Consider the following 14,468-nt stretch of genomic DNA (forward strand, 5'->3'; position numbering starts at 1 on the left):
CATGAGGAAGATAAAAACGCCGATATCTCCGATTTCCGAGTGATAATGTACAAGTATATGAGCCAAAGAAGGAAAAGGAGCAGTGCACTGATGGCGAAGGTCTAATGCGGCATACAATATAGCCGACATGGCAGAAGCTTGGAAGCAGATAAGGCTCAAAGGTAACATACAGCAAGCAATGACCTCTCGGGGACAGACCAGAATAACAGAGGAAACAATCAAAAGGAGTAAGAAAGAAGTACTTATCTGAGTTAGCACCAATGGGTATCATGAAAAGGTAAAGGAACTAGGATGCCCGATGACCGGTGAAAGGAGGGATGTTTCGAGGGTGAAGAGTAGGTAGAATAGAGCGCGTAGAGTTCTGGGGCAGATTCAAACCCGGGCCCGCCAAAGATTGTGCTCAAGGCCAGAAGCACAATGAACCGAGGCTATGCTCACGAGCTATCCGCAGGTCCGGGATGATTCTTCCGGGTTCGGAGGTAGGTGATAGAAGGGAGAGGCGAAGTCATAGAAGGAGTGGTGTAGGAACTATGGCTGGAACCTGAGACGGAAGTGTCGTCCTCTGCCTTCTTCACGGACTTTGTACAGGAACCGCGCAATAGCTTCCTGTTCCGCAAGACCGGCGCTGTTGAAGTGTTTGCGCACTGTTACGGCAAGCTGGTTCTTGCATACCCTTTCCTGACCAATTATGTGATGCAGCGCACCCTTGGTATCAATTGTATCTGGGCCTTTATTCGAAGGACGGTCTTTGTGTCTTGTGCTGACGCCATTCGGAGCGGAGGAATTGCTCTGCAGAGCTTTTCGGGATGTGGATGCGCTCGATTGGGAGCCATTCGTCGTCTGGTCCTGGCGGGCTAGGTGTGCTCTCTGGGCAGCGATAGAAGTTGGTGATCGGAGTCCGATTCCACGAGAGAGTAGCAGGTGGGAGTATTCGCTGGCGAACGCGCTTGGGGTAGACAGTTTGTAGGCATGTCGATAGGAATGGAGGAGTTCGAGGGGCATGTCGGACCAGGGGATCTACATCCAATCCATGTCAGATATGATACCACAGTATGAAAAGAAGTGATATGGAGAAGATAATGAATCTATAATCAAGAAAGAGCAGGTTAACCCCGACTGCAGCGTACCTTTGGTAAATTGTCCTGTTCGCCTCCAGCTGGAGCGCTGGTGACGTTTGCAGAAATCGCAGAGGCTTTTGCCTCGCGACTGTTCAAAGCGGCCACTGCAGCTGCTCCGCCAGCACCCTTGCGAGACTTGCCCGTTGTCGTTTTATGCTCTCTTGCAGTGCTGGAGCCTTCAGAGCGAGAGTCATCCTGAGCGGCTGTCGTCCGCTGCCGCGGGGGAGCCATGGCCGTGAGAGATGGAGAGAAAGAAAAGAGGAAAGAAGAGGGTGGTGGGAAAAGGGCAGCCGGGGCAGTCGCAGCCCCGAACAATTGTGTTACAGGAATTGAATAGCCACCGGCAACAGCTGAACGAACTGCACTCAACAGCACAAGACTAATCGCAATGGTGAAAAAGCATGCCTGAATGACTTTTGCTTCGGCCGACGGGAGGCGGGCAGACGCGGCAGAATATCGAGGCGCGACATCATCGCGACCGCATCGGGTAATATTACCGAGTATACTTTGAGAAGATAAGGCAAGAGAAGAGAGGAATGGTGGTGGTTGGTATGGGATATGTCAGATGAATGAAGTGACAGGTCATGGCTGGTTGTTTATTCGAAGAGACTGTCATGACGCTCAGTATGTCCTGATATCACCATATCGGACATGTCTCCGGGGTGTGGAGAGTCAAAGTATCGGTGGTGGGAAGTGAGACAACACAGATATCATGCAGCATGAAGAATGGTATCAACTCATTATTCACGAACACTAGGCATTGAATATGATGATTGTTAACATATTTGGGTCTGTCAAGATATTCAAGGACCTTTTTACGGGGGAAGTTTAGTCCTTAGAATGAGACACGATTTAGACCAGAAGTGTTATACCAAGATCACATGTCCACACGTTATTTACTTCCATATATAGGAGGAAACAACCTTACACGTTCTTGCATCATAAACAGCAAGGTTGGAGGCAGCCTCAGTTACCCCATCACACCCACTCATGATAATGTCACTAACACTGGGGCGTGTCCATCACTATTAGAGACGATATTGTAAGTACTTATTGTCTATCCCACCGGCAGTGGGGTGCAAAAGCTGCTTCTGCCTTAGAATGATGGCGAACCACAATTCTCCGGAGGGGTCTGAAGTATGTAGATGGTCTCGGCATCCAAAAGGGCTGGACTCATGGTTGCTACACCCTCAATATTAACCGGCCCATGGCTGTTACCTGATTCGAAAGCAGCGAAGCCCCCAACGAAACCGCGACCCTCAGCTACTATCACCAAGAGCATGAAAAGAAGAAGATGGATTGGTCGGTCGTGTGTTATCTAGACCCCCTCCTCCTCCCACCATCACAGGGTCCTAGCCCAGCCAGGCAGCAGAAACACAGCTCCAGCTGAGCTGGAAAAGCAAAGCACTGCAAGACCCGACGTCATGGGCGTAGTCTGAGCGCCCGTGTCTAGGGGCGTGACAGGACTGTACCCCTGAGTTAAGGCTATAGGACTAGAACAATTCCATGCCTATCGAGCTGCGCCATGGGCAGATTCGGTCGTTCGAGACAATTATCCCAGCACCCAATCGGATGGCATCATGCCTACTGCTTATGGCAATACGGGTGCCTGCTGCCCCGTGTTGTTGTTGCTGTTGTTATCCTCTCACACCATAGTTTTCCCCGTAGCGCTTATGAGCACCAACAAGGTAGTATTTACTAGTAGTAATTGGCATGTGTTGGTTGGTGAGCTGTACTCGAACGAGGGTAAAATACCCCGGCACGTGTCCGGATATGCCGAAATGAAGCACCCTGACCTAGGCTACTACGGAGTACTACTACTACTTAGTACTACTAATCAATAATGAGGGTGAAAATGAGGGTTAGCGAGTCTCAATGATAGGATGGGGGAATCCCTTGGGAGAGGGGGATAGAAATATTCCGCCTATCAATTGAACGGATTCGACGGAATATCATTTATCACCCCAAGCAGGGATGGCATCGGGATTTGACACGGCTGTGCCTGGGGTATCTGTCAGGGTTTCACCTCCGTCCGGAGTAACTCATGACCCCAACCACGTGACAGCTGAATCCGGCGGTTAAGGACTAAAGTAGCCGATTACTAGCGATAGTACTACTACTCCGTATCCGTAGATGGGGGGTGGTCTGACAGTCGTGACTTGGGGGAGGAGAGGGATCCACTCTCGCACAATTATGGCACATAACGACGGTATAACCCTGGACAGGAAAAAAAGATAGCCCCAATGGCTGGAACCGGGTTGGGCACACATCTCTTTCTCGCAACCCTTTCCTGTGAGTCAAGATGGGACATCCGGCTGAAAAATTCTGCTCACCGCTATATTCCCTGAAGCCCCAGTTTTGCGAGAAGCGAGAAACTCAGACTATACAGAGTAACTAGCCAGGGGCCGAAAAAAACTACTTTGTACTAGAAGCCATACTTGAAAACTTTAACGCGTGATAAGCATTAGACTGATAGACAGGGCAAACATTCTACCGGGAAGGAGTAAATGCCGACGTACGGAGGGGGAAAGGGAAAACAATGGGGCTATCGGTCAATTGGCCACATCACGGCTCCAGAATAGTTACATGATTGCCTGGAACAGTAACCGGTTTAATGTGACCCTTAAGGGAGGAGGGGGGGAGTATTGTACTCCGTCCACCGGAAATCAACCCCCAGAAATCAGGGCTAGTAGGGAAGCCGCCAGTCAGGACGGCTCAGACCACCACGGGATTCGGGATAGACTCGGCAAGACCAGGACTCGGGACGGACATGCCGATGGATGGGAAAATTGCCTCAGCCGGGGGAAGAGGGAGTGGTAGAGACTAGAGGGGAGAGGGGGGGAAGGAAAGTGAAGGGGTGGTTGGTGGGCTTCAGTCAACTTGGGAAAGGCGAAGGAGGGGTGAGATACCCCGTAGAGGGAAGAAAAAAATTCATCTAGTGTGGTTAGTTAGTTAGGTAGGTAGGAGGCATCTACTTTGGTACGGAGTACCAAGCTCCTTGAAGGAAGAGGTCGGTCGTCAGTCTTGTCACAAGAGGAAAGAAGGGAAAGAATGGCAGGGCAGGAAAAAGCGCCTAACCGCAAAGGTACCTTCACCGAGGTACCCTTTTCGGGGCAGCCCGTGGCTCCGGCCCATCTGGAGAGAGCGAGGAGGGGGCAAGTTAGGTAAGAAATTTCTCCGCAATCCGCCCTGATAAACTATCCAGCCAGCCCCGTTAGTCGCAAGACGGGCCCCAGAGGGGAAGAATGCCCGGAATTCTTCCGAAATCATCCGATCACCGTATCATTCTTGCAGGTTCTGTCCCGGAACTTGTTCGTAAATTGTCTGGATTTGAAGACGGTGAGTGGTGCCTTGGTTGGTTTTTTTTCTCTTTTTACGAGAAATTTCTTCACGAGTGGTTCCCTTTCCTCCAGTCCAGTCAAATCATCACATGTATACGGAGTAGAGAGGCAGACAAAAAAAAAGGCCCCTAATGGACCCAGTACCACTAACAGGGGGAGAGACTGAAATAATGACAGTACACACCCGCCCCAACAAAGCGAAGCGGAAAGAATATGGTAGTTGCCCTGACGTGGCAAAAGCTACTAGACTGGCTGAGCTGAGATGAGCTGAGCTGAGCTGCTGCTGCTGCTGCTGCACCTACATAACTAACTGTACGATATGATGATAGCAAGCAAACCAACAGAATCAACTAACATAACTAGTCAGATTAGAACCCGATATTATCTAATACACCGGATCTCCGGTCCTCTCCTCCCCTCCGTAGCCCACAACCCACAAACAACCAACCCTCGTCCAGTTATGGTGTGCTACTAGACTAGTAGTTAGTCAACAGCCTGATCCAGTCCTCCAGACGCGGGAGATTGTCATCTAGAAACGCGGCAGTGCGCCGCCACTAAGGCAGGCCCATGTCTCGACTCCTGGATTAGCTGCAAATCATTCTCATGACGCAATCCCGGCCATCTTCCGTGACTCCGTCCTCTCTCTCTGTCTCCGTCTGGTGTGACTTTTTCCTCCTCCTACCCCATCATTCCCGATTCGGAATTTTCCTCATTGGTATTCTTCTCACCCTTATTAGTATTGAAAAGAAAAGAAATTATGGTTCCATTCTACTATCTGGTCAAAGGAGTGTGAGAGTATCGGTGAATACGTAGTGTTATCATTCAATTCCCCTTTCATTGTCTTAAGTGTTGTCTTGGCTGTCCTCCTATCCTAGGCATCTATCCCCGCTATCCCATCCCATCTGTATTAACTAATCTCATTAGGTTATTAGGTGGTGGCGGTCTGGGGAAAATAACAACAATACAAAATTACACTTTTGTTACATCTATAGATACATACAGCTAAGTAGCTACACAAAAAGCATCAGAGTGAGCTACATATGCCGTGCAGAAGTGAAGTTAAGTAACCTAGCTAAAACTGCAACCTGCAGGCTTAGACTATGTCGATACATACTGTAGTTAGTTATCATGTGAAAGGGGTCATAGTCTAGCCTCTGCTCTTCTCTTCTCCTCTCCTCACACCCCCGAGATCGTCGTCATAGCTCGAGAGGGGAAGAGAAGAGAGGGGCAAGCAAGCAGCTAACTAGTTGATATTAATTAATATGTACTCCGTAGTACTAGGTCCGTGTGTATGTCTGCCTACTGTGGTACTCTTCTGTATACCTCAGACATTCAACGGTCTTGATAGACAAGAATAAGGGAAGGGATCATGTAGTAATGGCATGGTGATTACGATTGCACCACCACCACCACCCTGCATCCCATAGTGTGCAAAAACCAACTAATCGAAGAAAAAGAAATCCTTATCTCAAGCCTACCATCATGCTACCTTCCTCCGGCCCCAAGCTTTTTCACCACCTACACTAGTACCTCACTAAGGTGAACTAGGACCTGAGGGAAGGGAGGAGCGTACCACTTGGCAATGGTCAATCCTCATTAATATTTTACCGGTTTAGGGAAATCATCATTGAAGCTATAGAAGACACTATCTTAGAGCTTGGACTGGCCACTGGGCACTGCTGGTTATAATTATAGACACGGGGTAGATAATAATCCTACTATTAACTTAGTGAAGGATTTAGATTCAGGTACGGAGTACTGACAATTACCCGACCGAGTGATGATGGTCTCATATGCTCACTCCTTATCCTGTGTAATCAAGCAAAGCAAGGAAGTAAGCAGCCAGCTTATCTCCTACTTCTGTATACTATACTAAGATAGTAGTATACTAGGTAAACTATATTTCAAGGGCTGAAAGAAAGAATAGTGAAAGCGCCACACCAGGGCGTCGGCGGCGGCGGCGGCGCTCGCCGTACCTTCCCCAATTCCCGCTTTGCTTACAGGCGACGTGTCATCACAACACGAGATAAGTAGCATAGCGTAGGAGCCGTCCGTAAGTAGATAGCTAACGGCGCGCGCGCGCAAAGCGACCGTTAGGAGAAATAAAAACAAATTACTCCGTACATCCCCCGGCTTTTCTCCCCTCTTTTTCTGCCTGCCTGTCTGTCTGGCCCCCGGGTTGCAACGGTCTACAGAGTAACTTGCTCAATTATTGGTTGATTAAATAGATTGAAGAAAAGTTACTGCGGAGTAAGAGTAGTAGAATCCATGTCGAAGACGGGAGAGGGGGAACAGGCATTCGTGCAGAAACGGGCTGGATGGTGTGATCGGGAAGAAGGGGGAAAAAGGGAAACGACATAAGGTTAGTGTTGGGTTTAGCGGATAGCGGTTCGTTCCCTGGGGAGGGATAACTTCGGGGTAAATCCCATTCATTCATTCATCTATACTCCATACATATTGGCCACTTGGCTATACCCCGGTCAAGACCGCACTACTACGCGGCCGCAAAATATGGTGACGTAAGGAATCAAGGACCTTGGGGATTGGGTTACGCGCGCGCTATCAGTCCCTGTCCCTGTTTCCCTGCTTATGGGATTAGAGACGTCGTATATGTAGGAGTAGGAATAGAAGTTCAAAGCGAATGCTGTCAGATAAGAAAAACTCACATTCTTTCATGAGAACCAATGACAACAAGGAAGCAACTTTTTTCTTTCCAACCACACCACCCATTACAGGACACAACCCCCCATACAGTAACATGGCCGGTACCGTCTTTACTAAAGTAGAAGCGTCCGGATTCCGGAAGCGCGGCCCCGCATAACCTGGGGGCAGCGGCTGTGAAGCCTGTGAATCGGCGATATCACCGTGATACGGCCCCTATGATATGATTGGTTGAGATGCCCCCGTTCCAGAAGCTTGTGGATCCCCGGATCGCTGAACTTGGCGCCTTGTGGGGAGGGGGGAGGGCGCGCGCCTTCCTTGGGTGCGTGTGGTTAGCACAGTTAGGCCGTGGGATTTGCACCTCGACCGCAATCAGTGCCAGTCGTATGGTAATTGCAATACACCAGGAGAAAGAGAAACGCCGGACCTAGCAGGATAGCTATTAGCTAGGGCAGGCAGCTCCTCCTCCCACCACCCCCTTCCCAGCTCCGTGTTACACTAGATCATCTCAGTTTTCCTGATAAGCATCTCATGCACACCACACTTGGTAGATTGATTAGCATCCACCCTTCATGCTACTAGTAGTAATTAATTATCGTTTTCTTTTTTTGCTGACGGGAGATTCTCATTGGCTGAGGGGTCGTAAATTGCTAGGTTTCTGGTTGAACGAATGACCATGAGCGATAGTCAATCTGGAGATTCCCCAGAGTCCCTCCACCCCCGCACATAGCCGCCAAGCATTCTGATGTCGCCTTCAGTTGTGTGTGTGGTGGTGAGCGAGCAGTAGTAAGTGGTAGGAAGCAGTATCCTAGGACATCCTTCTTGGCTAGCTATGGTCATCTGAAAAAAGAAGTTGCAACCATCTGCATACCTTACCTTCTTGCTCGGGTGACTTGTTGCCTTATCTCTCATGAGCCCTGAAAACGCCCAGGGCGCAACTCACTGTGTGGTTGGTCCTTTAGGGCTCTCTCGGGTACATCAGTTTGGTGACAAAAGATCTACCTGGCGGCTTACCCGACTTGGGGGATTGACGAAATCAGGCTATCCAGGATGGTAAGTAGTATTATTGCTAACATTCCTGTCTCTACACGTCATGACTTGGGGTTGGTTGCCGTGGATATTAGTTCATCGCATCAACATGAATGGCCGAGAGGATTTTCCCCTTCCTGCGGAGACCAGTGGATAGGTTGGTAGAATTACCTCTTCCTCCTTATGGAGCCTTTTTATTGAGACGTAATCGAATTTTCATACAAGCGGTGTAATTCCCACATTGCATGCAACCGGATGCCCAACCGGCCATTGACGGGGAACCAGAGTCAAGAAACCAGAAAGGATTGAGGTGACTGATGAACTGATGAGTGACGGGTGTGATCATGAGGAGGAAAGAAGAAAAAAATAGTAATCAGTAGGCGGCAACGCATGCAATGTATCATTGATATTGATAATAAGATCTGCCTCTTAAGCTTGGAGCTTCATTCTGGTTGGCTCCCCCAGTGTTTGGTGGTAGTACAAGTGTTCCTCGTGAAACACTTACGATCCGCACGACAAGGCAGACTAAGACTGACAGGCTGCGCAGCCTAAGTCTCGAATTTGTCTTTTTTCTGCGGCCCATGCGCTCACATGTAACTGCTGCGCTTCCTTTCTTCAGGCGGCCCCTCGGCGACTAGTGGGCAGGGAATGGGATCCCAAAGCGTAGCATTTCGGCGAATGTGCAGAAATCCTAGTATCCCGTGGTATGCTCCCGATGTTTCAATCACAGGTCGAGGTAATTCTCATGTTCTGTCAAACTAGATTAGGTGATGAGGGGTTCAGATAATCAAAAAATAAATCTTTTCATGGTTTTTTTTTTATTTCTTTCGTGCAACAAAAGGGAAGCCGGTGTGCATACGTGGGTCGGTTGTCTGACACCATATGATAACCCCACAAATCAACAGGTCAGGCAACGGCAGGGAAAACATCCTGATCAATGAGAGGCCTCACCCCCGCCTCCTCAGAAAGGTACAACAAGATGATCTCACCTGGACAGAGTTCTGGACTCGGCTCAATGCAAGGCCCCTACAATTCGTCTCACAGTAGTAAAAATGATGTTGAAGATCACCATGTAACCAAACGGGTAAAATCCGGTAAAAAAAAATGATGGAAGTTGATCGTGATGCTAGTAGCAGCGGATATTCATGCTATGCCAGAGATATACTCCGTACTCCGCACCAGACTAGAGGATGATCCCAAATCCAAAGAATGGATGCACCGACCATTTTCTGCTGGGCGAGTGGGATAGACAATCGCCCACCAGATCGGTAGGCGCTATATCGTTGGTGGGTGAGTTGTGGTTGGTAAAAGATGAAGCAAATTATTATCTCACAGTGGGGTTCGTTAACTACTGGCGGGTCGTTACGGAGCACAATTCCCCTCTAAGCAATTAAGCAGTAACTGCAACTGAGAACAGTTCCTGCGAAACGCAATCCTTTGCGGATAAACGGCTTCTAGGATATTGGCGCTTACGATGATCCTCTTTGAACTTGACGGGACAGTGGGGGTCGTTTTTTTCGGTTCAATAATCCCTGCCTTCTTTTTCACACTCATTGACTTATTTTTCTACTCCTATTTCTTGGGTTTGCGGAGACGGTTGCCGCCGGTAGTTACCGTGGTAGTGACCCCGTGACTCGCAAGATTTCTCATCAAGACAACAAACTGCAGACGGGACGAGGTCAGAGAGGGTTATCTGCAACCGAGTGGTCAGTTAGGCTTGGCTAGGGTAGATCCGTGTCGTACTCCCTCCTAAAAGAGTAATTCAGAGCATATCATGGCGCCGTGAAGCCGAGCCAGTGACCGGACTTAGAGACAGGGATGTCCCTTTGCGGTTAGAGGCCTGGCCAAATCTGAGTGTCGATCCCCGGCTGCGTTGATCGCGGGGAAGATCTTCCGTCTTTCGGAGTTGAAAAAGCGGAGGAGACAGTGAACAATAGTTGCAAAGGATGGATGAACGGGGTAAAGGGAACTCAAAAATGCTTGCCACTGAGATAACAGGTTTATGTGCTCGTTCTGCTGATACCCCGAGCCCCGGGGATTCTACCGGGTCCTCTAGAATGGATCCCCCCTTCTAGACTATCTCTGGGGTCAGGGTTGTCGCACCATGATCAGCGTCAGTCTGATTCAATAGTGCGTTGGGGCTTCATGCAGAGCGGATGCGAGGAGACTGGAAAGACCGAGAGATAGAAGAAGCCTTTTTCCCTGGCACAAATCACTAACCACAACGGCTCAATGCTCGGCCATACATGGGTGTTAAATCAGGGCCGGTGTTGTTGGTTGTTAAACATTACCAACCCTCGAACAAATTGCTTAGTGGCCCGCGACAGCTCGTAAGGACAATGATATATTACGACAGGCAGATAAATTCTGCCTTGGGGGAGGGACCGGGGATAGAGGGTCAGTACAGCCACCACAGTGCCACATCGGGACGAAAGTGAAAGGTCCCCTTTGTTGTGAATAGGGTGGTGCCATGCCAGGCTGGCCAGGATTTGCGGCAATAATCCGAACCCCCAATTAAACGGCAAGGAGGGATTCCATTTCTATCACGATCAGGCAGTGAGTGTGTGGTGGGTGGTATCCGAACAAATGAAAGGTTGTTACCCTCTCCCCCTCCTTATCCGGGATATTATTATTAGTAGTAGAAATGATAATAGAAAAAAGTATAATAAATATCATCATCAACATAATAATAATAATGCGATGAGAAACGTACGTGGCTCCGGCTAGTTGGGGTGGTTACGTACAGGGCAGCGGTACCTGCGTGCCAACCTCATTCCTCTCTTTCCCCATTTGTCCCACCATCCCAAGTCTGGAGATGGTGGGGTGATTGCTGGGCGCCCCTTCTTTGGGATTAATTCACTGACCGGCAAAGTGCCGGCAATCGGTCCGGCACCAAATGTGTATGTGTGTGTGTCTCTGTGTTTGACCAGACAGGAGGTCCCCACCCCACATGAAAATTTGTGCAATACACAAATATCATTCAGCAGAGATAAGGAAACGAGTCTGGGGCTTTTTCTTTTTTGTCTTCATCAAAGACGCCAACCCAAAAGAGCTCGAAGATGGTGTGTGTGTTTGTGTGTGGTGTCGATACTCTGGTGTCTGCGGGGGTGACGGCCGGATCCCCTCTCAAATTCTAGGCGGAGAAGAACATGTCCCATGCCACCTTCTGCCATGGTATCTGCAGCGGGCGGCACCTACTTGTGTATCTTCCTGTGTGTATAGGAGTAGTAGTCTAGTGGTAGTACTTTTGTTTTTCTTCTTATCTGAAGAATCTCATTAGTCACTCTCCCCTCCTTTCATTTCTAAGTAGTGATCGGCCAGGTCGCGACGCCTTCCTCTCTGATCCCGCTGTGCCGGGGAAACTCTCCAGGCTCCAAACAAACGAACCATTCAAGGTCACGATCCGATATCCGCTGATCGCAAAAGGGCCGTCAGCCGAGTCTAGCCTATCAGAGCTGGCAGCAAAACCACGATATCGCCCTGGTGGGGGTTTCATCCGTCGGGTTCCTCCCCCTTGGTCAGGGTTCGAGATAACAGCATCGCATCACCCTCGATTCTTGCGGGTGACAACAATGTGGGCTGGAGGAGCCCATGGAGCTGGCATGTGTTACACACAGCCCGGATACATGACCCTGCTGCATCCTATCCGATGACAATGCCCAGCTGTGAACCTTGATTCCCATACTTGACTCCGCAGACTAACACATTCAATTTCCAAGAATGGAACGAGCTGATATCTATCTATCTATCTATCTTGCTGAATCTACTACTACTAGTCCCCGGTCGGCGCGGACCCCGCGGGGTGGGAAGGTGAGTGCCTGTGATCTGATCTGCCACTAAGCGGCCTGTTCTGACGGCTCGATGCATATTTCCCGCTTCCTTCGATTCTCCATTGAAACAATATTTCCCACTCGGATATTCCGCATAGCACTTTTAGTGAGCTTGCTCGAATTCGAGCTCACTCATTCATTAGCAACGGATATGTATGTTGTCATTCACCACCGTGACATACAATCTATCCCTCCCGACCCTTGCGTAACCGTAGATAAGGATGTCGCAAAGCCCCAAATGATGAAATTTCATCAGGAAATAAAACAAAATATGAGAGCATATGATACTATCCAATTACGGAGTATGGAATCCTATTTTGGGCCTAGAAGCGATGGTGAGCGCGTAAAGGGCTGTCCGTGAAGCCCTTGGCTGGCTGGACTTGCCGAGACCGTATCTTTCTTTATCCCCATGACGCCTGGGCCTTTTTTTGCCCGGGTAGATAGCACCGTGCAATTCAGCGCACAATGTCATCGGTCGATTAATTTAATATGTATAGACTCCACAGCCGGTGGCAAAATCTCCGCATGGAGATTTCCCCATCTGAACCTGGAAGAGCCATGCTACGTAGATAGTAGCTGCGTGGATAGTACCGGAGGTGGTGACTATCTGTCTGGGGAGGAAATAGTACATTCCGGGCGCAGACAGAGAGCTATTGTTGTGGACCTGGGGATATTGCGGAGTTCAATTTCCGAGCTTACCGGAGCCCTCGTTCTCTCCCACATAGTTACGGTCTCACCTTTACCCCCTTTTTCATTTGGCGGCCCCATGTTGTCTCTCATGACGAAGACGTGGGTGCCTGACACTGATGAAACACGATGCAGGGCGGCGCGTCCTCTGAGGTGGTGAAGATTCTAATTAAGCGCTAGTCCAGGGGTTGCGTTTGAGGGGAATCAGTTCTTCTCGGTATACACTACCTATACGGAGTACACTAATGCTGAATAACTCTTAGGGGCGCTTCGGAGGGGGTCCTAGCAGGGCCGGTTAAATAGGAATGAAAATACATTCGGGACTACGGGTCTAACAGCCGGTATAATTATGCGATCGTGGTGCCAACAGTAATCCCTCCCGAGTTGTCCTTGATACATACCTGGTACCTACATACTTAGGCAGGTACCTTCTTAGCTGGCCATTCCCACGTAGCCTTGCCTAGCCGCGGAGGGATGCCATCCAGAGATGACACGGTCCAGTCATCGTCGTGTTTTGGGGGAAGTACAGTTTGTTATCCGGGCACAAGCCCAGCTGAGTTTCGCCTCGTCTTGCGCCTCGCCGCCCCTTTGGAGGGAAGTGTTGTTGTTGGCGGAGCCAATGATTCGTCTGAGTCATGAGGCTGATGCAATGCTGTCCTTCCCCCACAAAGTGAGAAAACTCCCCCGACTACGGTCAGTCTGCCCTCACCCGCAACAGGTTGGACGTCATCCCGGCTCTTTTTCGTGTGCTCCAGTCCATCCAGTGGTTACCGTCAGCAGCCTCATTTAGGTACACAGTCGGAGGTATGCAAAATTAGGTTGGAATAGTATGGGAGTAGATAACTCGTCCCATGGGGATGATGATGTATTGGATCTCGCCCATCGTATGACTTTTGGTTCAGCGCAACGGTCTGCCCTACCAGGTCCTTCGCTTTGCACTGTATATGATCACCGCTCCCGTCACCTCAAGTCACTTCGGAGCTCTCATTCGACGTGAGTTCGTCTCCCCCTGCTGGTTATCTACTTCCCTCAGTACCCAACCAATGCTGAATGATGGTCGATCAGCTGGTCTGGACTGGGCGGTCCTGAAGATCTTGTCGAACAAAATCTTTCCCCGGTAATGCCCCAGACAGGTTGGGGAAAATACATACGCACGTATGAGGGCCAGAAAAACAAACTACGAAAATTCAAATAAAAAATCAAAAAAAAAAGTAGAAAGAATAAATCGAGCAAATTATAAACCACAACCAGAAATAAGTCTTGCATTCGCGGGCACATCATCACCTCATACCTCCATCATTGACAATCATCAAAATGGCATCATTCTAGGGATTCCTTTCGTGTGCGCCTGCCGCACCCCCCTTCTACAGTAGAGGGAGGAAGAGGAATTGGATCGATCTTCCACCTCCGCTTGACCGTATCACGCTTTCGGTCGAGATCAATACACCATAATTACCTACCACCTAGATAACTTCACCCACCCCCACTGGTGATCATGATGATTCGGATTCCTCCCGTGCGAATGACCGATAGCTAGTGAGCATGAACAACCACATTAAAGTAGGGTAGCTATCACATGGAATGATGAATCTTGGAAAATGTCTACCTCTCGCCTCGCATTATCCGACCGGCGAGACAAATCGCGTAATCAACCGCGCTTGGTCACCACCGGAGTGAACATCATACCGACCCCGATGGGGAAACTAAGGTATCTACGCGGTCGCCTATCGAGAAGGATTGTCCAGATCATCCGCGATAGCCGGTGCGAAGTTTGGGACCGGGTTGCTGCTGCTGATGTTCGT

The 14,468-nt window shown here is 49.4% G+C and overlaps 4 protein-coding genes across 4 annotated transcripts; 3 read left to right on the forward strand and 1 right to left on the reverse strand.

Annotated features, from left to right (window-relative positions):
* Positions 1 to 528: 528 nt before the first annotated feature.
* An02g03790 (hypothetical protein) lies at positions 529 to 1,349 on the reverse strand (the record flags this gene model as incomplete). Its single annotated transcript, XM_001399478.1, has 2 exons — positions 529 to 1,017; positions 1,128 to 1,349. The coding sequence occupies 2 exons, from the start codon at positions 1,347 to 1,349 to the stop codon at positions 529 to 531; spliced, it is 711 nt and encodes a 236-aa protein (XP_001399515.1).
* Positions 1,350 to 2,643: 1,294 nt separating this feature from the next.
* On the forward strand, positions 2,644 to 4,725 carry An02g03800 (hypothetical protein; the record flags this gene model as incomplete). The annotated part of the gene is made up of 10 exons (XM_059746202.1): positions 2,644 to 2,806; positions 3,091 to 3,195; positions 3,271 to 3,327; positions 3,599 to 3,669; positions 3,754 to 3,934; positions 3,994 to 4,018; positions 4,086 to 4,203; positions 4,283 to 4,331; positions 4,413 to 4,457; positions 4,613 to 4,725. 10 exons carry the CDS (start codon positions 2,644 to 2,646, stop codon positions 4,723 to 4,725), a joined length of 927 nt encoding a protein of 308 aa, XP_059606827.1.
* Positions 4,726 to 6,727: 2,002 nt separating this feature from the next.
* Positions 6,728 to 10,336, forward strand: An02g03810 (hypothetical protein; the record flags this gene model as incomplete). Its single annotated transcript, XM_059746203.1, has 14 exons — positions 6,728 to 6,780; positions 6,865 to 6,973; positions 7,246 to 7,305; positions 7,357 to 7,509; positions 7,571 to 7,667; positions 7,905 to 8,008; positions 8,083 to 8,093; positions 8,161 to 8,306; positions 8,570 to 8,701; positions 8,769 to 8,885; positions 9,286 to 9,389; positions 9,743 to 9,827; positions 10,005 to 10,108; positions 10,148 to 10,336. The coding sequence occupies 14 exons, from the start codon at positions 6,728 to 6,730 to the stop codon at positions 10,334 to 10,336; spliced, it is 1,464 nt and encodes a 487-aa protein (XP_059606828.1).
* Positions 10,337 to 10,395: 59 nt separating this feature from the next.
* An02g03820 (hypothetical protein) lies at positions 10,396 to 14,118 on the forward strand (the record flags this gene model as incomplete). The annotated part of the gene is made up of 12 exons (XM_059746204.1): positions 10,396 to 10,416; positions 10,506 to 10,590; positions 10,896 to 11,033; positions 11,185 to 11,361; positions 11,471 to 11,753; positions 12,606 to 12,772; positions 12,852 to 12,883; positions 12,956 to 13,007; positions 13,091 to 13,298; positions 13,422 to 13,470; positions 13,569 to 13,748; positions 13,996 to 14,118. The coding sequence occupies 12 exons, from the start codon at positions 10,396 to 10,398 to the stop codon at positions 14,116 to 14,118; spliced, it is 1,515 nt and encodes a 504-aa protein (XP_059606829.1).
* Between the last annotated feature and the right edge of the window lie 350 nt (positions 14,119 to 14,468).

Source organism: Aspergillus niger (assembly GCF_000002855.4).
Source record: "Aspergillus niger supercontig An02".
NCBI classification, from domain to species: domain Eukaryota; kingdom Fungi; phylum Ascomycota; class Eurotiomycetes; order Eurotiales; family Aspergillaceae; genus Aspergillus; species Aspergillus niger.